General features: G+C 43.5%; 1 protein-coding gene across 1 annotated transcript in view; it reads left to right on the top strand.

The window, feature by feature from the left end:
* LOC135573882 (cell adhesion molecule DSCAML1-like) overlaps nt 1-27471 on the top strand; it is a 46313-nt gene that overhangs the window by 13100 nt on the left and 5742 nt on the right. The window contains exon 3 of the mRNA XM_065024083.1: nt 16531-16677. Within this exon, the coding sequence (XP_064880155.1) occupies nt 16531-16677 (147 nt within the window). The remainder of the gene's footprint in view (nt 1-16530; nt 16678-27471) is intronic.

Here is a 27471-nt window from a genome sequence, read left to right on the forward strand (position 1 = left end):
CACAAACAACACCAACAACAAAAACAGCTGTAGCAAACGGTAAACCCAACGGCGTCCATATTGGTACCCTAAATAACAGTAAGACTCAGTGGGGGGGCGAGCGTCCCAAAGCCTTGACCCTGCTTCTTTAAAATGCCACTGGCAGACACACACACAGCGGCACAGACAATTGGCAGAGTGACTCCAGTGCCCTGTGCCAAGGTCACTGCTGGTCTGTGGGGCTGGCCCCGCTGCAATGGGAGATTTCACACATACACACCCGCGCACCCGCACACACACACACACACACACACACACACACACACACACACACACACACACACACACACACACACACACACACACACACACACACACACACACACACACACACCAGCCTGTCCCCTGCTTATGCCAGCAGGCCTCCTGTCTCCCAGTCTCTCCATCTGTCCATGGACTGGAAAGTCCCCCAACTACACACACACACACACACACACACACACACACACACACACACCGTTTTTGTCAAGCTAGCTCTTCTGGGTAGCTGTGCCAGGGCTTTTACTGTAGCTGGGATGGGAATGAGTTTAAACATGAGGAATTGAACAGAGTTGCACTCGAGGTGAAATATTGTCGGTGTTTTAGCTCACGTTCAGCGACATATTCAATGAACAATCTGTGTCTTGAAAATCAGAACAACAGCCATTAAAAGATGTATGAGATCAAATTAAACAAATCCAATAGCGATTCAGTTTTTAACAGTTTGCTTGCCAAATTCATGGCCAAATGAAGACAACCCTCCCTCCCTCCCCCCACCACACCCCTTATGGTATTTCTGCCCAGAGGGACCCTCGTCCCATCGGCTGTAGAGTGACCTACCAACCAGCCCTGTGTAGGGCAACCTTCCCTGCAAAATAATTACCCCAATTAATCAAATAAGTGCTGAGTCTGTGAACAACCACCAACCGTCACGCCCACACCCAACCCTGCAGCACCTCAACTGCAGCACTCAGGAGTCGCCTGTGTATTCTGCCACTACTGCCACACACCTTCACAGAACGCACACACACAAATGCACACACACACACACACACACACACACACACACACACACACACACACACACACACACACACACACACACACACACACACACACACACACACACTCACATTCACATTCACATTCACATCCACATACTGCAGTTGCCATGGGCGACGGGCAGGGTGTGAGCGGCAGGGTGTGGTGCGTCCCGTCTCAGGTGGCGTCGGAAACTGATGACAGCTGACAGCTCAGTGTGACACCCTCCCTCCGTTCATCTCTCCACCCCCCCTCCCCCTCTCTAATTCCCCCTCCCTCCCGTGCATGCTGATTCTGTGCCAATAAAAGCACTGGTATCTGTGTGGATCGCTGTACATTCATGAAAATCGCTGTTTGTTTTCTTTCTCTTGTTGCTCCCTCCCTCTCTTATCGTCAAAGTCCTGACCCCATATCCCTTGTCAAACCAGTCTCTCACATATTTTCATCATCGACATTTGACAGACATATCTAATGATACTGAAGATGCTTCCATCAGTGGTTAAGGGCGCTGTACTGCAGCGCCAGCTGTGCCACCAGAGACTCTGGGTTCACGCCCAGGCTCTGTCGTAACTGGCCGCGACCGGGAGGTCCGTGGGGCGACGCACAATTGGCCTAGCATCGCCCGGGTTAGGGAGGGTTTGGCCGGTAGGGAAATCCTTGTCTCATCGTGCACCAATGACTCCTGTGGCGGGCTGGGCGCAGTGCGCGCTAACCAGTGTTGCCAGGTGCACGGTGTTTCCTCCGACACATTGGTGTGGCTGGCTTCCGGGTTGGATGGCGCTGTGTTAAGAAGCAGTGCGGCTTGGTTGGGTTGTGTATCGGAGGACGCATGACTTTCAACCTTAGTCTCTCCCGAGCCCGTATGGAAGTTGTAGCGATGAGACAAGATAGTAGCTACTAAAACAATTGGATACCACGAAATTGGGGAGAAAAAGGGGTAAAAAAAATATATATATATTGGCTCTCATAGGAGGCCTTCCCATCCATCGCTAGTCATGTAGCGCATCCCTATTCTGCTTTAAAACGTCCTCTCTTTCTTCGTTACACATTTGCTCCTCTTCTGCTCTCCGCCCCTCCTTGTCCTCTCCTCGCCACATGAACAGTGAATAGACACACCGAATAACATGACAAAACATGAACATTAGGCTTAGCCATCATATGACAGTTGACATTGATAAGTGTCATTAACCAGGTTTCCATCTGACCTTTTTACGCGAGATAAGTACATGTCAGGTAAAAAAAAAGGTCATGACAGGTCTGGTGGTAACAGCAAATGTCGACCAAAAACAAAGTACGCCAGACAAGGTGGGATATTTTTGTGCCGGTTAAATGAATATAGAGAGATATGGTGGTGGAGGCACTTGTATGTGGAAATATTGATATAATAACAATCATATTAATGTAAACTTGGAGTCACGCAATGACATATGTGGTCCTCCCACTATGACTCGGGAAAGCATGCAGTTCATTAGGCTACAGATGAAATAAAGGATGATGAGGGTGGTGAAAGTGCACGGTGATGAGCTTGATGCGCCATTCCAATAAATGTCGAGGGCCTTATTCTGGTGACATGATGATACAGTAGATGCTTGGCTGCCTTTTGACAAATTCAAATAATCTCGCTCTTTTGTCCATAATAATCTGATTATGTAGGCTATACCCGCACTGTATCTGCGAGCTGTTGGCTAGAGCTCACGTGCCATTACCAGAGTGGGTACATTACTACATAATGCAATATTGTTTCGTGCCTAAACCATCAGTAGAGATGAAAATGTTGTTAATCATGCAGAGCGTTATGTCAAGATCGCAGATTTTAGAGAAACAACAAATGTCGGTACATATACGTGTCTTTCATCGGCTGAAAGCTTAAATTCTTGTTAATGTAACCTCACTGTCCAATTTACAGTAGCTATTACTGAGAGAAAATGCCATGCTATTGTTTGAGGAGAGCGACTAACAACAATACACTTTTTTTCACCGCGATAGGTTTGATAAATTCACCTCTGAAGGTGAAATGTGAACATACGTTCTGAAATCTTGCTCTGATTTATCATCCAAAGGGTCCCAGAGATAACATGAAGTGTTGTTTTGTTAGAGTAAATAGTTTTTTTCATGTCCTAAAAAGGTCCATATAGCATGCACGATCAATTTTGTATTTCCACTCGTTCAATTTGCATTGAAAGGAATCTGTGAAAATCTCACCATAAACGTTGTTTCAACGAGTCAAATCACGTTCATATGTATTCCTCAGAGATCCTAGAAGGTAACAAGACTTCACTATATCATTAGGGGTGTAAGTATATCCTATACGACAGCATGCCTTTCCATTTTGGACAAAAATTGCAAGGATATTCAGAGCTAAGAAGTTATGAAAACTGGTTGTTTTGCAAATGTTGAACTTATAATATGGCTACTAATACTTGGAAAGCTAAATTAAAGTCCAAGTGTACAGATTTGACGGTATTCTTGCAGAAAAATGTAATATGAATGTGAATGTCTCCTTCACGATTTGCACAATTGTACCTGGCGACTCACTCATTCTTCAAGTTATCTATCTGAAACTTTGCACATACACTGCTGCCATCTTGTGGACACTATTGGAATTACAACCAGAGTAATGGCTAGAACTGGGACCTTTCTCTTGCATTTCAAAGACGGTGGTAGATGGCTAGAACTATTTTCTTCTACCAGATCTATTGTGTTCTATTCTTCTACATTCAATTCACATTTCCACAAACTTCAAAGTGTTTCCTTACAAATGGTACGAAGAATATGCATATCCTTGCTTCAGGGCCTGAGCTACAAGCAGCTTAGATTTGGGTATGTCATTTAGGCAAAAATTGGAAAAAAGGGGGCTATCCCTAAGATTTTTTAAACCTCTAAAAATCTAAGCCTTAAGACCCCTATATATACACTGCTCAAAAAAATAAAGGGAACACTTAAACAACACAATGTAACTCCAAGTCAATCACACTTCTGTGAAAACAAACTGTCCACCTAGGAAGCAACACTGATTGACAATACATTTCACATGCTGTTGTGCAAATGGAATAGACAACAGGTGGAAATTATAGGCAATTAGCAAGACAGCCCCAATAAAGGAGTGGTTCTGCAGGTGGTAACCACAGACCACTTCTCAGTTCCTATGCTTCCTGGCTAATGTTTTGGTCACTTTTGAATGCTGGCGGTGCTTTCACTCTAGTGGTAGCATGAGACGGAGTCTACAACCCACACAAGTGGCTCAGGTAGTGCAGCTCATCCAGGATGGCACATCAATGCGAGATGTGGCAAGAAGGTGTGCTGTGTCTGTCAGCGTAGTGTCCAGAGCATGGATGCGCTACCAGGAGACAGGCCAGTACATCAGGAGACGTGGAGGAGGCCGTAGGAGGGCAACAACCCAGCAGCAGGACCGCTACCTCCGCCTTTGTGCAAGGAGGAGCAGGAGGAGCACTGCCAGAGCCCTGCAAAATGACCTCCAGCAGGCCACAAATGTGCATGTGTCTGCTCAAACGGTCAGAAACAGACTCCATGAGGGTGGTATGAGGGCCCGACGTCCACAGGTGGGGGTTGTGCTTACAGCCCAACACCGTGCAGGACGTTTGGCATTTGCCAGAGAACACCAAGATTGGCAAATTCGCCACTGGCGCCCTGTGCTCTTCACAGATGAAAGCAGGTTCACACTGAGCACGTGACAGACGTGACAGAGTTTGGAGACGCCGTGGAGAACGTTCTGCTGCTTGCAACATCCTCCAGCATGACCGGTTTGGCGGTGGGACAGTCATGGTGTGGGGTGGCATTTTTTGGGGGGGCCTCCATGTGCTCGCCAGAGGTAGCCTGACTGCCATTAGGTACCGAGATGAGATCGTCAGACCCCTTGTGAGACCATATGCTGGTGCGGTTGGCCCTGGGTTCCTCCTAATGTAAGACAATGCTAGACCTCATGTGGCTGGAGTGTGTCAGCAGTTCCTGCAAGAGGAAGGCATTGATGCTATGGACCGCCCGTTCCCCAGACCTGAATCCAATTGAGCACATATGGGACATCATGTCTCGCTCCATCCACCAACGCCACGTTGCACCACAGACTGTCCAGGAGTTGGCGGATGCTTTACTCCAGGTCTGGGAGGAGATCCCTCAGGAGACTATCCGCCACCTCATCAGGAGCATGCCCAGGCGTTGTAGGGAGGTCATACAGGCACGTGGAGGCCACACACACCACTGAGACTCATTTTGACTTGTTTTAAGGACATTACATCAAAGTTGGATCAGCCTGTAGTGTGGTTTTCCACTTTAATTTTGAGTGTGACTCCAAATCCAGACCTCCATGTGTTGATAAATGTGATTTCCATTGATAATTTTTGTGTGATTTTGTTGTCAGCACATTCAACTATGTAAAGAAAAAAGTATTTCATAAGAATATTTCATTCATTCAGATCAAGGATGTGTTATTTTAGTGTTCCCTTTATTTTTTTGAGCAGTGTATATAAAATATATATACAGTACCAGTCAAAAGTTTGGACACACCTACTCATTCAGACATATGGAATCATGTAGTAACCAAAAAAGTTTGAAATAAATCTAAATATATTTTATATTTGAGATTCTTCAAAGTAGCCACCCTTGATGAAAGCTGTGCATACTCTTGACATTTTCATAAATAGCCCCATAAATTAATACAGGTTTTGAAGTGTATGTCCTATATCTATGAGATATAAGAAAGCTCAGGAAATATTTTTGTTTTTTTGGCCAAATATTTAACCCTTTTCGTTGTTGGTACAAAACTACCTCCATATGTTTGTTCTTTAATTTGTAAGGGTTACCTTCAGACAAGTCCTGTGACACTTGTGGGGGCCATAGAGCAAAATGATGCGAAAGGCCAAAACAGGTGAATGTGGTGGATTGAGACACAGCCCAAGCATAAAACTCCATATCAATTTAATTCAATTCAGGGGGCTTTATTGGCATGGGGAACATATGTTAACAATGCCAAAGCAAGTGAAGTAGATAATATTCAAAAGTGAAATGAACAATAAAAATGAACAGTAAACATTACACTCACAGAAGTTCCAAAAGAATAAAGACATTACAAATGTCGTATTATGTACTGTATATATACAGTGTTGTAACGATGTGCAAATGGTCGAAGTACAAAAGGGAAAATAAATAAACATAAATATGGGTTGTATTTGCAATGGTGTTTGTTCTTCACTGGTTGCCCTTTTCTTGTGGCAACAGATCACAAATACTGCTGCTGTGATTGCACACTGTGGTATTTCATACAGTAGATATGGGAGTTTATCTAAATCGGGGTTGTTTTCGAATTCTTTGTGGATCTGTGTAATCTGAGGGAAATATGTGTCTCTAATATGGTCATACATTAGGCAGGAGGTTAGGAAGTGCAGCTCAGTTTCCACCTCATTTTGTGGGCAGTGTGCACATAGCCTGTCTCCTCTTGAGAGCCAGGTCTGCCTACGACGGCCTTTCTCAATAGCAAGGCTTTGCTCACTGAGTCTCTACATAGTCAAAGCTTTCCTTAAGTTTGGGTCAGTCACAGTGGTCAGGTATTCTGCTACTGTGTACTCTCTGTTTAGGGCCAAATAGCAATCTTGTTCGCTCAGTTTTTTTGTTAATTAATTCTTTCCAATGTGTCAAGTAATTATCTTTTTATTTTCTCCTGATTTGGTTGGGTCTAATTGTGTTGCTGTTCTGGGGCTCTGTGGGGTCTGTTTGTGTTTGTGAACAGAGCTCCAGGATCAGCTTGCTTTAGGGGGCTTTTCTCCAGGTTCGTCTCTCTGTAGGCAATGGCTTTGTTATGGAATCGCTTCCTTTTGGTGGTTGTAGAATTTAACGGCTCTTTTCTGGATTTTGATAATTAGCGGGTATCGGCCTAATTCTGCTCTGCATGCATTATTTGGTGTTTTATGTTGTACACTGAGGATATTTTGCAGAATTCTGCATGCAGAGTCTCAATTTGGTGTTTGTCCCATTTTGTGAATTCTTATTACCATTTAGGGCAATGGGTTCTATTACTGATTCAAGTATTTTTAGCCAGATCCAGATTTGTATGTAAAATTTTATGTTCCTTTTGATAGCATAGAATGCCCTTCTTGCCTTGTCTCTCAGATCATTCACAGCTTTGTGGAAGTTACCTGTGGCGCTGATGTTAGGCCAAGCTATGTATAGTTTTTCTGTGCTCTAGGGCAACAGTGTCTAGATGGAATTTGTATTTGTGGTTCTGGCGACTGGACCTTTTTGGAAACACATTATTTTGGTCTTACTGAGATTTACTGTCAGGGTCCAGGTCTGGCAGAATCTGTGCAGAATATCTAGATGCTGCTGTATGCCCTTCTTGGTTGGTGACAGAAGCACCAGATCATCAGTAAACAGTAGACAGTAGACATTTGCACGCTCAATTCGTTGATATATATGTTGAAGAGGGTGCGGCTTATAGTTACATCCCTGTCTCACCCCACGGCCCTGTGGGAAGAAATGTTTGTGTTTTTTGCCTATTTTAACCGCACACTTGTAGTTTGTGTACATGGATTTTATAATGTCGTATGTTTTTCCCCCAACATTACTTTCCATTCATTTGTATAGCAGTCCCTAATGCCAAATTGAGTCAAAATAAAAATAAAAAAATAAACAAAGCATGAGAAGACTTTGCCATTGTTTGTTTGTAAATTAGAGTTTGCAGGGTGAATACGTGGTCTGTCGTACGATCATTTGTTAAAAAGCCAATTTGACATTTGCTCAGGACATTGTTTTCACTGAGGAAATGTACGAGTCCACTGTTAATGATAATACAGAGGATTTTCTCAAAGGTTGCTGTTGACACATATCCCATGGTAGTTATTGGGGTCAAATTTGTCTCCACTTTTGTGGATTGGGGTGATCAATCCTTGGTTCCAAATATAAGATGCCAGAGCTAAGGATGATGTTAAAGAGTTTTAGTATAGCCAATTGGAATTTGTTGTCTGTATATTTTATTATTTCATTGAGGATACCATCAACACCACAGGAATTTTTGGGTTGCAGGGTTTTTATCTTGTCCTGTGGTTCATTCAAGGTAATTGGAGAATCCAGTGGGTTATGGTAGTCTTTAATAGTTGATTCTAAAATTTGGATTTGATCATTTACAGTGCCTTGCAAAAGTTTTCAACTCCTTGTTTTTTTCCTATTTTGTTGCATTACAACCTGGATTTTAAATGGATTTTTATTTGGATTTAATTTAATGGACATACACAAAATAGTCTAAATTGGTGAAGTGAAATTACTTGTTAAAATAAAAAAATTAAAAAAACATTTATGCATATATATTCACCCCCTTTGCTATGAATCACCTAAATAAGATCTGGTGCTACCAATTACCGCCAGAAGTCACATTAGTTAAATAAAGTCCACCTGTGTGCAATCTAAGTCTCACATGATCTGACACATGATCTCAGTATATATACACACCTGTTCTGAAAGGCCCCAGAGTCTGCAACACCACTAAGCAAGGGGCACCACCAAGCAAACAGCACCATGAAGATCAAGGAGCTCTCCAAACAGATCAGGGACAAAGTTGTGGAGAAGTACAGATCAGGGTTGGGTTATAAAAAAAATATCTGAAAATTTGAACATCCCACGGAGCCCCATTAAATCCATGATTAATTATGGAAAGAATATGGCACCACAACAAACCTGACAAGAGAGGGCGGCCCACCAAAACTCATGGACCAGGCAAGGAGGGCATTCATCAGAAAGGCAACAAAGAGACCAAAGATAACCCTGAAGGAGCTGCAAAGCTCTACAGCGGAGATTGGAGTATCTGTCCACACTACCACTTTAAGCTGTATACTCCACAGAGCTGGGCTTTACGGAAGAGTGACCAAAAAAAGCCATTGCTTAAAGAGTCAAATGTGCAAACACATTTGGTGTTCGCCAAAGTCATTTGGGAGACTCCCCAAACATATGGAAGAAGGTACTCTGGTCAGATGAGACAAAAAACAACGTTTGGCCATCAAGGAAAACGCTATGTCTGGTTCAAACCCAACACCTCCCATCACCCCGAGAACACCATCCCCACAATGAAGCATAGTGGTGGCAGCAGTGGGGATGTTTTTCATTGGTAGGGACTGGGAAACTGGTCAGAATTGAAGGAATGATGGATGGCACTAAATACAGGGAAAATCTTGAGGGAGACCTATTTCAGTCTTCTGGAGATTTGAGGCTGGGACGGAGGTTCACCTTCCAGGAGGACAATGACCCTAAGCATACTGCTAAAGCAACACTCAATTGGTTTAAGGGGAAACATTTAAACATATTCGAATGGGCTAGTCATTGCCCAGAACTCAATCCAATTGAGAATCTGTGGTATGACTTAAAGATTGCTGTACACCAGCGGAACCCATCCAACTTGAAGGAGCTGGAGCAGTTTTGCCTTGAAGAATGGGACAAAAATCCAAGTGGCTAGATGTGCCAAGCTTATAAATAGTTATGCACGCTCAAGTTTTCTGTTGTTTTGTCTAATTTCTTGTTTGTTTCACAATAAAACATATTTAGCATTTTCAAAGTGGTAGGCATGTTGTGTAAATCAAATGATACAAACCCCCCAAAAATCGCATTTTAATTCCATGTTGTAAGGCAACAAAATAGGGGGTGCTTTTGCAAGCCACTGTATATGTTTTTGCTGTTTGTTCTTTGTTATAGAGCCAAAAAGATTGTAGAAGTGATTTACCCATACATCTCCATTTTGGATAGATAATTATTTGTGTTGTTGTTTGTTAAGTGTTTTCCAATTTTTCCAGAAGTGGCTAGTCGGGATTCTTCAATTACAGTACATTGAGCTCATTTCTGACTTGCTGCTCCTTATTTTTCCATAGTGTATTTCTGTATTGTTTTAGGGATTCAGCACAGAGACCCAGGTTTGGGGATTCTAGTGGGGGGATATAAACTCAGCAATAAAAGAAACGTCCCTTTTTCAGGACCCTGTCTTTCAAAGATCATTCGTAAAAATCCAAATAACCTCACAGATCTTCATTGTAAAGGGTTTAACCTCTCTGGGATATGTGGGACGGTACCGTCCCACCTCGCCAACAGCCAGTGAAAGTGCAGGGCGCCAAATTCAAAACAACAAAAATCTAATAATTAACATTCCTTAAGTATACAAGTAATATACACCATTTTAAAGATAAAATGCTCGTTAATCCAGCCACAGTCCAATTTCAAAAATGCTTTACAGCGAAAGCACCACAATGATTATGTTAGGTCACCACCAACTCACAGAAAAACACAGCCATTTTTGCAGCCAAAGAGAGGAATCACAAAAAGCACAAATAGAGATAAAATGAATCATTAACATTTGATGATCTTCATCAGATGACACACATAGGACTTCATGTTACACAATACATGTATGTTTTGTTCAATAAAGTGTATATTTATATCAAAACATTTCATTTTACATTGGCGCATTACGTTCAGTAGTTCTAAAACATGCCGTGATTGTGCAGAGAGCTACATCTATTTACAGAAATACTCATCATAAATGTTGATGAAAATACAAGTGTTATACATGGAATTAGAGATATACTTCTCCTTAATGCAACCACTGTGTCATATTTTTTTTTAAATTACCGGAAAAAGCAAACCACGCAATAATCTGAGTACAGCGTTAAGACATCAAAGCAGCCAAAAAGATATCCGCCATATTGGGTATTCAACATTAGTCATAAATAGCATTATAAATATTCACTTACATGTGATGATCTTCCTCAGAATGCACTCCCAGGAATCGCAGTGTCACACCCTGGCCATAGAGAGGTTTTTATTCTCTATTTTGGTTAGGCCAGGGTGTGACTAGGGTGGGCATTCTAGTTACTTTATTTCTATGTTTTGTATTTCTTTGTTTTGGCCGGGTGTGGTTCTCAATCAGAGGCAGCTGTCTATCGTTGTCTCTGATTGAGAATCATACTTAGGCAGCTTTTTCCCACCTGTGTTTTGTGGGTAGTAGTGTTCTAGTGTTCTGCACCTGACAGGACTGTTTCGGTTTCGTTTCTCTCTTTGTTATTTTATTCTAGTGTTCAGTGTTAATAAAAATCATGAACACTTATCACGCTGCGCTTTGGTCCAATCCTTCATGCAACGATGACCGTTACACGCAGTTCCACAATACATGTTTGTTTTGTTCGATAATGTCCATCATTTATGTCCAAATAGCTTCTTTTGTTAGTGCGTTTGGTAAACAAATCTAAAAGCACATTCAGTTCCAGCCGAACGTAGGACAAAAAGTTAAAACATTTCCGTTACAGCCCGTAGAAACTTGTCAAACTAAGTATAGAATCAATCTTTAGGATGTTTCTATCATAAATCTTCAATAATGTTCCAACCGGAGAATTCCTATGAATGTAGAAAAGCAATGGAATGAGAGCTAACTCTCTCGTGACCGCACCACAGAGCCTGTGGCAATCTGCCAGACACCTGACTCATTCCTCTCTCATTCGGTCCCACCTCACAGTAGAAGCCTCAAACAACGTTTTAAAGACTGTTGACATCTAGTGGAAGCCTTAGGACGTGCAACATAACCAATATCCCACTGTATCTACAATAGGGGCTGAGTTAAAAAACGACAAGCCTCAGATTTCCCACTTCCTGTTTGGATTTTCTCAGGTTTTCGCCTGCCATATGAGTTCTAATAATATGCATATATTAGCATCTGGGACAGAGTAGCAGGCAGTTTACTCTGGGCACCGTATTCATCCAAGCTACTCAATACTGCCCACCTGTCACCAAGAAGTTTTTCAACATTGTTTCCCATGCTTGTTCAATGAACCATGAACAATTAATGAACATGCACCTGTGGAATGGTAGTTAACCTCTCTAGGATAGGAGGACAGTCGCGTCTCACTTGGCCAAAAGCCAGGGAAAATGCAGAGCGCCAGACGGTAGGCAATTAAGGTCACAGTTATGAAAACTTAGGACACTAAAGAGGCCTTTCTACTGACTCTGAAAAACACCAAAAGAAAGATACCCAGGGTCCCTGCTCATCTGTGTGAACGTGCCTTAGGCATGCTGTAAGGAGGCATGAGGATGCAAATGTGGCCAGGGTAATAAATTGCAATGTCCGTACTATGAAACGCCTAAGACAGCACTACACGGAGACAGGACGGACAGCTGATCGTCCTCGCAGTGGCAGACCACACGTAACAACACCTGCACAGGATCGGTACATCTGAACATCAAATCTGCGGGACAGGTACAGGATAGCAACAACAACTGCCTGAGTTACACCAGGAACACACAATTCCTCCATCAGTGCTCAGACTGTCCTCAATAGGCTGAGAGAGGCTGGACTGAGGGCTTGTAAGCCTGTTGTAAGGCAGGTCCTCACCAGACATCACCGGCAACAATGTCGCCTATGGGTACAAACCCACAGTCGCTGGACCAGACAGGACTGACAAAAAGTCCTCTTCACTGACGAGTCGCGGTTTTGTCTCACCAGGGGTGATGGTCGGATTCGCGTTTATCATCGAAGGAATGAGCGTTACACAGAGGCCTGTACTCTGGAGCGGGTTCGATTTGGAGGTGGAGGGTCTGTCATGGTCTGGGGCGCTATGTGTTACAAGGAAGACATCCTCCTCCCTCATGTGGTACCCTTCCTGCAGGCTCATCCTGACATGACCCTCCAGCATGACAATGCCACCAGCCATACTGCTTGTTCTGTGCGTGATTTCCTGCAAGACAGGAATGTCAGTGTTCTGCCATGGCCAGCGAAGATCCCGGATCTCAATCCCACTCGGCACCACTAGGACCTGTTGGATGGGAGTGTGACGGTTAGGGCCGTTCCCCCCAGAAATGTCCACGAACGTGCAGGTGCCTTAGTGGAAGAGTGTGGTAAGATCTCACAGCAGAACTGGCAAATCCGGTGTTGTCCATGAGGAGGAGATGCACTGCAGTACTTAATGCAGCTGGTGGCCACACCAGATACCGACGGTTACCTTTGATTTTGACCCCCCTTTGTTCAGGGACACATTTTTTCATTTCTGTTAGTCACGTCTGTGGAACTTGTTCAGTTGTTGAATCTTGTTATGTTCATACAAATATTTACACAAATAAACGCAGTTGACAGTGAGAGGACGTTTGTTTTTTTGAGTTTAGCTAAACTGTCGGATTTTGATGAGGATTTTTTTATTATGTCAATTAGATTGACTGTTAAAGGACCATTTAACTTGTATTTTATTTTTCGGTACATGGGAATTTAACCGCAAAACGTATTTTTATGTGCACTATGTCGCCACGCACAGACTTTTATCCACAACAGGTCAATTTGATCGAAACACATCTCTGGTGTATGTTTTATTTATGCACATTTTAGAATATTCACATGGAAATCTGTCACGAATTGGATGGAAATCTAGCTATTGGATGTGATGCTCTACTAAGTAAATATTGGACCCAGACAGAGTTTCTGACCTCTCGAAACACAGTCTGAATGAATTACCGGTGTGAGCATCACACTTGAGACCTAGCTCATCCTTCCACCTCTCAGTGGCCATCAGGGGGGAGAGACAAGATAATGCAAGCCATTTCACAGTAGAGACAAAGACCCGAAAAGAAAAGAGAAAAACAAAGTCAGTCAACAGAACTGGGACATAGCCGCTGCTGTAGAACAGTCAATCATGTTGGAGTGCTTTGCAGGCAGACCTTGTCTGGTCCCACTGCCTGCCTGCAGTTTGGAGCCTATTCTTATTCAAGCTCTGGTAATGAGGACTTCCTGCCTGTGTGCTCATTGAGATCAAGTGATGATGGAGCGCATCTCATTTGGGCTCTGGCTGCCTGCTCAGCGCTCCTCACACCTGTCAAATGCCTGCTGTCCTCTCCCACACACATGCATGCGCGCAACACGCATGCACAACACACACGCAAACGCACACTGCACAGACGACTGATGGCGTGTGAGACTATTGGATAACTTTTTATTTATTTTTGCCTGACAGTCTGAGTAAGCGTCAATTTCCGGTCTCTCAACATTGGACCAGAGAGGGTATACTCCGTAAAAACAAGAAAAACACATGCAGTCTCAGAAATATTTTTTTTGTTGCCATTCCACTCTGATGGTCTCTGTGACCTTTGCCAAGGTCACATGACTATTTCAGGGGGACGTTGTGTAATCAATGCTAGGCCGATGGCTACGATGGCTACGTCCTACTCCTTCATCACACGGCAATAGAGTTACACAAAACAGGGTGGATCGAGTGTGAACTGGGATCAGCTGTTCAGTGAGCTCACCTCAGCTCCCCTTTCTACCAACACAAACACACAGAGTTAAGACTGAGCACAATGGACTGGGAGAGCAGGTCCACTGCTGCCCGGTACGCTCCCCGGCCTGGCCGCCCCTCCTTTGTATCTCTGGCCTTATAGATCTTTTGCCACAGATGGAACCTGCTAGCAAGCTGTTGTTTCCTCCCGTTTATTCATTAACCTGCACAATACAGTACATCCATTCAGTTGTCCCTACGTTTCGTTATTTCTCTTCTCTCTTTATGCTGCTTCATAAATAACTAAATAGTGTATTTGATTTCCCTGTAGTTAATTATTTAGGCAGCGGTGATACAGGCCTCTCCTCCCAGTGCGCGGAGAGAGCGCCAGAGCCATGTTTTAGCCCGTTCCTAGGCAACCGGGTGGATATAGTCAGGCATCAGTAACATCCTAATGATGGTGTGCATGCGAGGAGAGTGCAATTTATGCATTAACACTGGGCTACCATTTGCATGCACTTGCAAGGGCTTAATGAAACAAACGTGGCATTTTCTGCACCTCTCGCCTCGAAACTGGAACGTGTAATATCACAATGCTGTCACAATTGTTAGTCTACTTCTGGTTTAAGCCTTTATCGAGTATGTAAGTGAAAAGAATCCGTGATGTTTGCTGTCAGTTGTTGTGGCCTCAAACAGTCTCATAGAGGTTCAATGGTCATGGGGCAATTTAGCTCTGCGTGATGAGACGCAGGGTCTGTCAAGGGGTAAATAAATGATTGAACGTATTGGCTAGGCTGCGAAAGGGGCTACTTAATCGATTCAGCCCATTGATCCAGAGATGGTCGGCTGTGATAATAAAAGGGAGCATTTAAATGAAGAATTGGAATGAAGACCTGATTGGAATTGTTTGGTCTTTTTTTCGATTTGTTCCAAAATTAGTCTCCATAATATATTAGGCCACTGAGTGCAAAGGCCAAATAGTTATAGGGCTTGGCTACGGTTGCTCGAAGCGTGTCTTGTGGTTACATTATGTTTGCGGTAGGCCCACACCACAACGTTAAGGTTAACGACTTCAGTATTCTGACAAGGACATTGGCTCTGGTTTCAGTGGGTGACACTGGCGGCTGGCATTAAGCATTATTAATGACCAAGGAAATTCACCTCCAGGCTAGGCATTAATTGTATCGCTAGAGAACTTGTAGAGAAAGAGCACATGCAGTCAAGGTGTGTGTGTGTGCGTGAGTAGGTGTGTACGCGTGTGTGAGTGTGTGTGTGTGTGTTTATTGTCGACTTCACGTGGTTAAACAATTACTTCCCTGATTGGTATGAGAGAAGCCTCATAGAATTAGCTGTGATTAGATTGCGGTGCCACGGAGTCCCCTCGCCACGTTGTTTTCTAGCTGATTTTTGTCGATGTTGTAATCCCATTTGCATCGACATGTTGGAAATGCCAAACGCCCATGCTTTTGTCTTGTGTTAGTAGCTAATACATTTTTTGAGATTACACTGTTATTACGCTTGAAATGAATATACAATTACATTTCATTCACACCAGCTCTGCTATCGTCTTGTCATGTTGCCGTAAACTGTAGGCCAATTTCACACTGTATCCTTAGTGTTGCCATTTCTCATTTGTATATATATATACAAATGAGAAATATATATATATATATATATATATATATATATATCTGTGCAATGTCCAGGTTCCTGTGCGTCAGGTGCAAAGGGCACCCCTTTTCGTGACTGCCCGCACCCAGTCATTCCGCGCCGTCTCTTAGAATTGCCTAGGTCTTTCTTTAAAAGGGTAATCGCCATTCGCACCAGCTCCGTCTCAACGCACCTGGGTGTCGCTTCTTTTTACAATCAGTTTCTCCATTGCAGGATTAAAGCGAAAACGACATTGACTTGATGTTGTTTAACAGTCCACTAACCGAGTTTACATGTGGGCTACTCTTAGCGTCTCTCGGTGAATTATAGGCCAGGAACACTGTCAGCTCTTGTATATCAGTAAAAGAGGTCCTTGTTTTACATTGAGTAATAATGTGGGGCACAAGCTAGGCCATGTCTTGCATGTGGCTTGTATGATAAGCAACCTTAACTTTAACAGGAAGGCTTGTGTTGGCTTTCCGAAACTAATGCATTAGCTTTAGATCAGCTGACTAACAGAGATTGGTGCAGAATAACCAACTCTGTTCCACTCTAACCACCCCTCTCCTCTGTCTCTCGTCTCCAGTGTTCAGGGAGCCCTATACGGTTCGGGTGGCAGACCAGCGGTCCATGCGGGGCAACGTGGCCGTGTTCAAGTGCCTCATCCCCTCGGCCGTGCAGGAGTACGTCAGTGTGGTGTCCTGGGAGAAAGACACCGTCTCCATGGTGCCAGGTAGGAGCATCTCAGATTTAGACCTGAATGAATGGAAATGGGGAAAGTGGGCTGTCTGGTTGGCTGGTTGGTTGATTGGTTATATGAGCATGAAGATGGCAATATTTTTGGGCCCCAAAAAAGTACAACTGTTATTTCCAATGGACATCCATCAACAAACACATTCGCACTTTGAAAATAAACTTCACAACCAATCACCAATGCATGTGAATGGGATTGCTTAGTTGATTGGCTGATATGCTTAGTTGATTGGCTGATTGCTTAATTGATTGGCTGATTGATTGGTTGATTACATGAGAATGAACATGACAAACATGTCAGACTTTGGCCCAAAGGATGAAAGTGTTAAACAACTGTTATTTCTGTACATTGACTGTGGGGTGAACATTCACTTGCAGACACATTCACACAGGGAAATAAAAACGCATTCCATAAAAAGTCACAGCGAACAGACTCTGGACTGTACCACCCACTGGATTGTTGTGTGTGAGCATAATGGTTTTTGAATGTTGATTTTGGGCTCCTGATTTAAATGAATATCACACCCTGTTTTTTTTCCGATATTGCTGGTTAGACCCTCAGACCCCTGTTGAGGTCGCTTGGAGTTCTGTTTATCAGCACTAATCTGTTTTGTGGTTTTAGTGCCGTGTCCCATTTTGCCTGGACCAAAGTGTCAAATGATTCAAAATGGAGTCTCATGAAATGGCCTCTCATGGGGTGATCTGTGGCTCGTCACTCATTGCCGTTTTTAATAGCAGTGTGAGGGGGATAAATCAGACATTAGAGCTGACGAATGTGTGTGTTTGCGTGGGTGTGAGCTTGTGGGTGTGAGCGTGTGCCTGCGCACCCACGTGTGTGTGTGTGTGTGTGTGTGCGTGTGTGCGTGTGCGTGTGCGTGTGTGCGTGTGCGTGTGTGCGCGTGTGTGTGTGTGTGTGTGTGTGTGTGTGTGTGAAGAGGCTGCAATTCAATGACATTGCCTCATTGTAACTCATTGGATTGATGGAGTGGACCTGTTTACCCATTGATCACATTCAGACCATAGAAAACAAGCCATGACACACAAATTGTCTTTATATTCTGCCTATGTCACTATCTTTGTCCTACATTTGTAGGGATGTGCTGTCAATTTTCCTGCAATATTAAAATATCTAGGTTTCTATTTGCGTCTGTGTTATAACTGCTAACATGCTGTTACAGAATGTGGATATATGTGTGTGTGTGTGTGTGTGTGTGTGTGTGTGTGTGTGTGTGTGTGTGTGTGTGTGTGTGAGCTGTGTGTAGATGCCTATCGTGCTAAAGGTCGCTCTGCGGTCCAGTAGTAAATGAAGGGGTGTCAGAGAAGACTGCTCAGGTCAGATGACACACAGGTCGCTCGCCTCGCTCCAGCTCTCACCACCTTCTGATACTCCCCTTTCACCTCTCTCAATGTTGTTGTGTGTGTGTCTACGTTTGTGTGCGTGTGGCTCTGTCCTTCACACTGGAGCACTCATTGATCCAGTGCAGCTGCATTTTGTATGTGTGTGAACAGGGCCCGAGGGAGGGGGGGGGGCTGAATCGATAAAGCTTGCTGTCGGATTCCCCTCTCCCTTGTCACGGATACCCTCAGTGTGAGTGGTGAGACCCAGTCGGTCTGTGTGAGTGATGGATGGAGAGATGGATGGATGTGTGTGTGTCTGCCTGCCTGCCTATGTGTGTGTATTTCATTAACATATGTATTAGCTGTCAGGCCTTGTATGTCCTCTAATGATTCAAATCTCCATACCATGGCTTTGTGCACATACAGGGACATGCTGGTGTTGGTTTAGCAGATGGTTGTACTGCTATAGACTATAACACCAGTTCACTTCACACCCACGGAATTAGGGCGAGGTGACTCTCTGCCCCACTGAGCATGGGGGAGGGCAGATCATCAATGCTGAACTGACTGAGTCACATGGCAGTGGAAGGCAATAGAACCTCTGCCCTCCATAGCTGACTATATCCCCATTCTGAAGTCTTCGACTACTATTATAGGTAATTGGATAAAGCTGATAGGATATGGTGGTTATCTCTCTCTCTCTCTCTGTCTTGTTCTCTCTCTCTCTCTCTCTCTCTCTCTCTCTCTCTCTCTCTCTCTCTCTCTCTCTTCAGATTCAGATAAGCTCTACAAGGTGGTTGAAAGCGTTCCACAGGGATGCTGGCCCATGTTGATTCCAATACTTCTTACAGTTTTGTCAAGTTGGCTGGAAGTACTTTGGGTGGTGGACCATTCTTGACACACATGGGAAACTGTTGTGCGTGAAGAACCCAGTAGCGTTGCAGTGTTCACCTGAATTCACTTGGTCAGTCTATGTCATGGAAATGTTCCTAATGTTTTGTGCACTCAGTGTATATCGATACAATGAGACTATGCAGTGTGTGCATGCATCAACATTGATTAGGAACAGTGAGATACAATGAGATCATCTACGGAATGCAGACGAGCTTGCAGGTGTCAGTTGCAAGCACACACACATACACATTCTGATTTGTGCACATGCTATTGTATGGGTGTGTGTGTACATGTAGGAGTGTGTGGATTAGTGTATGACATGTTTTTTTTATGTATAATTTCATGTGTATTTAGAGTGTATACATGAGGTGTTGTAAGTATTTACATGAATTCAATTATAAAAAAAGAATCCAATAATTATCAAATCAAAAAAGAACAAAAACATAACAAAATGAAACAAAACACTCAGAACCACAAAGTCTGTCCCATTTCTCTGTGGTTGTGGCACATGGTGACACATTTAGCTGACAGCTTAGTTGACTGTTGCAGAATGGGGAGTTTATGTACATCAGGAATCTGTCTAAAGTTTGCTATCTATTTTTCAAAAACTGGGAAATATGAAGTGAATCTCAGTTTGTACTTCCTGTAAATCACAATACCTACATATTCTCAGATCTCTTTAGAAGCCAAGATTTAAGGTGTCTTCTTCTTTCAATTCCTAGACTCAAGTCTCTCAGTCTGTATGTTTCTAACAGAATTTAAATGCTCTTTTCTGCACTTGAATGTGTAGAGGGAAAAGTCACAGTTCTGACCTGCAGGCGCTCTTTTGAGTATTTCGGTGGACACCAGAAATACTTTACAAAATTTGAACTGAAATTTCTCAATGGGGCCTTTTTCCCATTTTCCCCCTTAAAAGATTTAGATGCACTACTGTTCCACTGGATGTCATAAGGTGAATGCACCAATTTGTAAGTCGCTCTGGATAAGAGCGTCTGCTAAATGACTTAAATGTCTGCTAAATGACTTAAATGATTGAGTAATGAATTTCAAGCTAAGATTCAACCACAAAAGGTAGTTCACTGCCTCGCAAAGAAGAACACTGATTGGTAGAAGTGTAAAAAAAAAAAAAAAAGACGCTGAATATCCCTTTGAGGATGGTGAAGTTATTAATTACACTTTGGATGGTGTATCAATACACCCAGCCACTACAACAACATACAGGCATCCTTCCAAATCACTTGCCGAAAGGAAGGAAACCGCTCAGGGAAAACAGTTACAAAGATAATGGCTGTGATATGAGAGAACTGAGAATGGATCAACAACATTGTAGTTACTCCACAACACTAACCTACATGACAAAGTGAAAAGAAGGAAGCTTGTACAGAATATACATATTTTAACACACACATCCTGTTTGCAACTAGGCACTTAAGTAATACTGCAAAAATAATGTGGCAAAGAAATACACTTTTTGTCCTGAATACAAAGAGTTATGTTTGGGGTAAGTCCAACACAACACATCAATTAATACCACTCTTCATATTTTCAAGCATGGTGGTGGCTGCATCATGTTATGGGTATGCTTGTCAGTGTTTTTTTTAGGATTAAAAGAAACAGAACACAACTATAAGCACAGGCAAAATCATAGCGGAAATCCTGGTTCAGTCTGCTTTCCTACAGTCACTGGGAGTCTTTCAGCAGGACAATAACCTTAAACACGAGGCCAAATCTAAACTGAAGTTGCTTACCAAGACGACATTTAATGTTCCTGAGTGGCCTAGTTACAGGTTTGACCGAAACCAGTTTGAAGATCTATGGCAAGACTTGGAAATGGCTGTCTAGCAATGATCAACAATACCAACTTGACAGAGCTTGAAGAATTAAAAAAAAGAATAATAGGCAAGTATTGTACAATCCAGGTGTGCCATGATCTTAAAAGACTAACTTATAAACACGCACAGCTGTAATCGCCGCCGATCGGCTTCTACAAAGTTTTGACTCAGGGGTGTGAATACTCCTATAAATAAGATATTTCTGTGTTTAATTTGCAATAAGTTAAGAGTTTTTTTTTGTTGTCGTTGTATAATTCCCAGAATTAAATTTTTACAATGGTCTCAGGCAATTTGATCATGTTTTATTTCCATATGCTTTTCTTTTTTTCTTGCGCAGGAGTTGTTTGTATGCTCTCATTGTATATGAGTAGTTTCGGCTCAACTCCTCAGGAGTCGTTTGTATGCTCTCATTGTATATGAGTAGTTTCGGCTCAACTCCTCAGGAGTTGTTTGTATGCTCTCATTGTATATGAGGGGTTTCGGCTCAACTCCTCAGGAGTTGTTTGTATGCTCTCATTGTATATGAGTAGTTTCGGCTCAACTCCCCAGGAGTTGTTTGTATGCTCTCATTGTATATGAGTAGTTTCGGCTCAACTCCTCAGGAGTAGTTTGTATGCTCCCATTGTATATGAGTAGTTTCGGCTCAACTCCTCAGGGTTGTTTGTATGCTCTCATTGTATATGAGGGGTTTCGGCTCAACTCCTCAGGAGTTGTTTGTATACTTTCATTGTATATGAGTAGTTTCGGCTCAACTCCTCAGGAGTCGTTTGTATACTTTCATTGTATATGAGTAGTTTCGGCTCAACTCCTCAGGAGTCGTTTGTATGCTCTCATTGTAAATGAGTAGTTTCGGCTCAACTCCTCAGGAGTCGTTTGTATGCTCTCATTGTATATGAGTAGTTTCGGCTCAACTCCTCAGGAGTCGTTTGTATGCTCTCATTGTATATGAGTAGTTTCGGCTCAACTCCTCAAGGGTTGTTCGTCTGCTCTCATTGTATATGAGTAGTATCGGCTCAACTCCTCAGGGGTTGTTTGTCTGCTCTCATTGTATATGAGTAGTTTCGGCTCAACTCCTCAGGAGTCGTTTGTATGCTCTCATTGTATATGAGTGGTTTCGGCTCAACTCCTCAGGAGTCGTTTGTAATACTTTCATTGTATATGAGTAGTTTCGGCTCAACTCCTCAGGAGTCGTTTGTATAATTTCATTGTATATGAGTAGTTTCGGCTCAACTCCTCAGGAGTCGTTTGTATACTTTCATTGTATATGAGTAGTTTCGGCTCAACTCCTCAGGAGTCGTTTGTATACTTTCATTGTATATGAGTAGTTTCGGCTCAACTCCTCAGGAGTCGTTTGTATGCTTTCATTGTATATGAATAGTTTCGGCTCAACTCCTCAGGAGTCGTTTGTATGCTCTCATTGTATATGAGTAGTTTCGGCTCAACTCCTCAGGAGTCGTTTGTATGCTCTCATTGTATATGAGTGGTTTCGGCTCAACTCCTCAGGAGTCGTTTGTATGCTCTCATTGTATATGAGTGGTTTCGGCTCAACTCCTCAGGAGTCGTTTGTATGCTCTCATTGTATATGAGTGGTTTCGGCTCAACTCCTCAGGAGTCGTTTGCATGCTCTCATTGTATATGAGTAGTTTCAGCTCAACTCCTCAGGAGTCGTTTGTATGCTCTCATTGTATATGAGTGGTTTCGGCTCAACTCCTAAGGGTTGTTTGTATGCTCTCATTGTATATGAGTAGTTTCGGCTCAACTCCTCAGGAGTCATTTGTATGCTCTCATTGTATATGAGTAGTTTCGGCTCAACTCCTCAGGAGTCGTTTGTATGCTCTCATTGTATATGAGTGGTTTCGGCTCAACTCCTCAGGGTTGTTTGTATGCTCTCATTGTATATGAGTGGTATCGGCTCAACTCCTCAGGGGTTGTTTGTATGCTCTCATTGTATATGAGTAGTTTCGGCTCAACTCCTCAGGAGTAGTTTGTATGCTCTCATTGTATATGAGTAGTTTCGGCTCAACTCCTCAGGGTTGTTTGTATGCTCTCATTGTATATGAGTAGTTTCGGCTCAACTCCTCAGGAGTAGTTTGTATGCTCTCATTGTATATGAGTAGTTTCGGCTCAACTCCTCAGGGTTGTTTGTATGCTCTCATTGTATATGAGTAGTTTCGGCTCAACTCCTCAGGGTTGTTTGTATGCTCTCATTGTATATGAGTGGTATCGGCTCAACTCCTTAGGAGTTGGCTGTTTTTTGTTTGTTTGCAGAGCATTCGTAAAACTTTTCTGGGGAGAATACATTCTTTGTCAAACACTTCTTTTTAGGTTTTGTCTTTGTTTATTCTTTTATTGTTTGTCCTAAATTGAGTCCAATATTTCAGATACATTGCTGATGTATTTGGTTTCTAGATTTCCCCCTTCCCCCTGGGTTAGGTTGTAAAGAAGTGGCATGGAAACTGTTTAACATGGCAACACTTTCAGTACTATCCATGTTCACTTTGAATTCCTCCAGATAGTTTTCAGTCCATTTAATGTTTGGTTTTAGTGAATATAGTTTTTTTTTCTACGGGTAGGGGGTGTACTGATGGTTTGTCAGACTCTTGTAGGTATGGCACCGTTTGGGAGTGGTCAGATGAAGTGAGTTGTTGCTTGACTAGAAAGGCATTGATTGATTTCGGGGATATGTCTGCGATGGCGTAGTCCTCTTGCACTACATCCTAAGGCTGAGCAGAGTGTCAATCTCCCTAGAGAATCGCCCCTAGTCCTGCCATTCACTATATAGAGACGAAAGCTTTTACAGAGATGCGCCACTTGTTTCCCACTACATTTACATTTACATTTAAGTCATTTAGCAGACGCTCTTATCCAGAGCGACTTACAAATTGGTGCGTTCACCTTAAGACATCCAGTGGAACAGCCACTTTACAATAGTGCATCTAAATCTTTTAAGGGGGTGGGGGGTGAGAAGGATTACTTTATCCTATCCTAGGTATTCCTGAAAGAGGTGGGGTTTCAGGTGTCTCCGGAAGGTGGTGATTGACTCCGCTGTCCTGGCGTCGTGAGGGAGTTTGTTCCACCATTGGGGGGCCAGAGCAGCGAACAGTTTTGACTCCCACTCTTGTTGATTATTTCTATGTTATTTTTACATACACCAGAGTGTTGTATCTGTTTGTTGTAGAGGTCTATTTAAGGTGGTGTTTCCAAATATGTGAGCATATCAATTTATTGCCCCGTTCTGGCATTTTAATTCCCCACATATCAGAACCGAACCCTTTGACTGGAAGTGGGAGGCTTCCTTTCGTAAGTTTGTAATACAATCCTCCTTGAAACGAGTGGATTCTGTTGGCGGTATGAAGATTGCCGATAGAGAAAGTGTTTTGGGATGGAATTATTAACTGTCATCGGTGTATACCAACATACCTCGTGAGTTCCTGCCATTCTTCAGGGAGGACACAACTAATTCTCTATCGCCTGTAGGACAGTGGATAGGCGTGTCTGTATGACGCAGTGTCTCATGAAAGATTGCAATATCAATATTGTTAACACTGTATAGAATTCAAGTCTGTGGTTTTGTTGCCAAATGCTGAATAAAATGGAGGCGTTGTTTGTTCCAGTTACTTATCTTAAATGACCCCATAAGGATAATAATGAGTACTTTCTAAGATGGTTCTGCTACCTACAAAGACAGAATGAATAAAAATATCACCACATTACTTTTGAGCAGAGTATGTTCAGCAGAACCTAATTTGATTTAGTTGGGCTACAGCAGGGGGCTTTGGTCTTTGTGCCCATCTCTCTCTCTCTCTCTCTCTCTCTCTCTCTCTCTCTCTCTCTCTCTCTCTCTCTCTCTCTCTCTCCTTCTGTCTTTCTCTTTCTCTACACATTCTCCCTGGTACAGAGCAGGCAGTGTATGACAGCACCTCCCACCCCAACAGACACAAACAAACACTCTCATAACCGCTGTCATACCAGTTATCTATACTTTGGAGTGCCAATTAAACAGAAGTCCATAGATAGCATATGCAATTCATTTGAGTGTGTATAGTATGTAGCTGACCCTATCCCCACACCCACCAAACACACACACACACACACACACACACACGCACACACACACACACACACACACACGTACACACACACAAAGCATATCTATCCATCAGCTTTCTATGGCATACTGTATAACTTTGTCAATTCATGAAGAAGCGGTCTGTCGGTTTGCTATTTCATTTGAGCAATAAGACCAGTATGCATTGTCTCATTGACATGACATACGGTATGACATGGCCAGCGCTTGTCATCCCAGACGTCGATAAAGCTGGGTTTGGATTTTGTTTGATGAAGAGGCAGGGGTGTGTTTTGTGACAGCCGGGCTCACTATGATGTGACCCTGCGTGTGTGTTGTGTCACTATTTGACAGCCAAATGTGTTTGCAGTGGGGAGAGCTGGAGAGACAGGGACAGGAAGGGAGGAGGGGAGAGGAGAGGAGGGAGAGGAGAGAGAGGGACAAAGATTGGCTTTGTTTGGTGGATCAGTGACACTGGTTTCTTCGCCCCTCTCTCTACCTCTTCTCTTTGACTACTGGTGTGGCTGTCAGTTAGGGAATTTGCATTTGTTTGGTTGTCAGTTAAGAAATTGAAAGAGGATGTACTTTACTTTTGGTGTGTGTGTGTGTGTGTGTAGAGGGATGCCATCTGTGTGTGTGTGTGTGTGTCATTATGTTAGCATTAGTGTGTCAGTTTGTTAGTATCCGTCTCCTCCTCCTCCACTCAGAGCTTAAAACGGTGTGAGTTTTATCTTGTCACCATGGCAACGGGTGCAAAACGTCGCTCGCAATGAGGAAGGTGTGAGGATGCATCGCTGCGTGATTTTTATTATAGCATCACCACGACTCTGCACTGCCACACACACACACACACACACACACACACACACACACACACACACACACACACACACACACACACACACTTAGTAAGAAAAACAGACATGCATACACTCTTTCAACAGCAAACAAAAGGAGAAGATACATCGGCAGAGAAAACATATAGACCTATTAATATATGCTGAGCTGACACAAATGCATTCCAGAAGAATAAGAGAGACAGAACACACACACACAGACATACCCACGCACGCACACACACGGTCTTTCTCCCTCGCTCGTTATGAAGTTGATGAGGTGTAGGCTTTGTGACTGTTGATATAATAATGTGCCCTTTGTGGGGGGTAGACAGCCCAGTCATGTCCAGACTTGTCCTTACAAAGGGACCACACTTGTGGTCTCACACACACACACACACACACACACACACACACACACACACACACACACACACACACACACACACACACACACACACACACACACACGCGCACAGAGAAGCACCAGTTCCCAATCTATGTACCTGAGATGAGGGGGGGGGGGGGTAGATAATGATGTCTGTATTTGCATTCTGGCTGAGCTTGTTTAATCATCTATCTGTGCTCTCTCTTCTCCGTCTCTCAGTGGAGTGTAGCGTCATCACAGCTGCTGCTTTTGCCCCAGTCTCCATTTTGTGACCACTCTGCAAGGGCCTCTGTTCTCTTTCTCCCTCCTCTTCTCTTTCTCACTTTTCCACTCCCAATCTTTCTCTCTTGTCCCCACTCTTTATTTCTCTCCCACTTTCATGCGTCCATTTCAGGGCACTTAGTGGGAAAGGTAAGGGGACAGTGGGGTGACAATAACATAACTCCACCAAAGATGAGAGAAAAAGTGAGGGATAGACAGAAGAGAGAGATTAAGTGACCGAGAGCAGGGGATCCTAAATTATGCAGACAGGAAGATGGGCAAAGAGAGGGATAAAAGTCTCGGGAGGAAGATCGACAGATGGACTTAGAGGGAGGTGCACACTTTGAAATCCTGATGTCGCCGGGCTCCCAGGGAGCTAGAGGAGGGCATGGCGCTCTGCCTCTGTCTCCCCATTAAATATGCATCTCTGCTTCTCGTCTGTCTCACCATTACAGAGCGGGGGCCGGGGGTGTATTTGTGTTGGGGGAGTAGTTTTTACCTGCCTAGTGGTTGGTAGGAGGGAAGGGGGAGTTGTAGAAAGGAAATGGGTGGTGTTTACTTATTGAGGCGTGTTTATGAGGCGCGGAGCGTGTGTGTGTGTGTGTGTGTGTGTGTGTGTGTGTGTGTGTGTGGCGACAAGGCGGCGATACATGTTGTGCTAGATTATTTATTCAGCACTCGTGTTTGGGTGTTTTACAGAGAGAGCAGGTGCAGAGCGACTCTGAGCGCGCTCTGTTTGACAGGGGACGAGGGGGGGGGGCATTGGCAGGATACGGGGGACTAAGACACAGAGGCATTCACCGCAGTCCACCGACAGAACAGAACCCGGCACCCTACTAGGATGATAGGCTTTGATTCTGTATGTATACCCGTACAACTTCAATTCAATCGCCCAGATCAGTGAACACAACCGGCGCTTATTAGAGACAGCCTACTATTTGAGCCAGGAATTGATTTCCTTCGTTTAGTTTCCATACGTACCTTTTGACTTCCCCCCACACCTTGCAGTCTCGCCCTCTTCTTATCCACCTCAGACAAACATTCAAGTTTGACTTTTTGACTTCGCTATTCTCTCCCTGGTTTTGGACCAGTTCAGAAAAGCCTGGCTGTCGCCCAACTAAAGCTTTGCGAATTTGATGTGTTTTCTTTTTGGTGGCGC

Source organism: Oncorhynchus nerka, linkage group LG11 (assembly GCF_034236695.1).
Source record: "Oncorhynchus nerka isolate Pitt River linkage group LG11, Oner_Uvic_2.0, whole genome shotgun sequence".
In the NCBI taxonomy this organism is placed as follows: Eukaryota; Metazoa; Chordata; class Actinopteri; order Salmoniformes; family Salmonidae; genus Oncorhynchus; species Oncorhynchus nerka.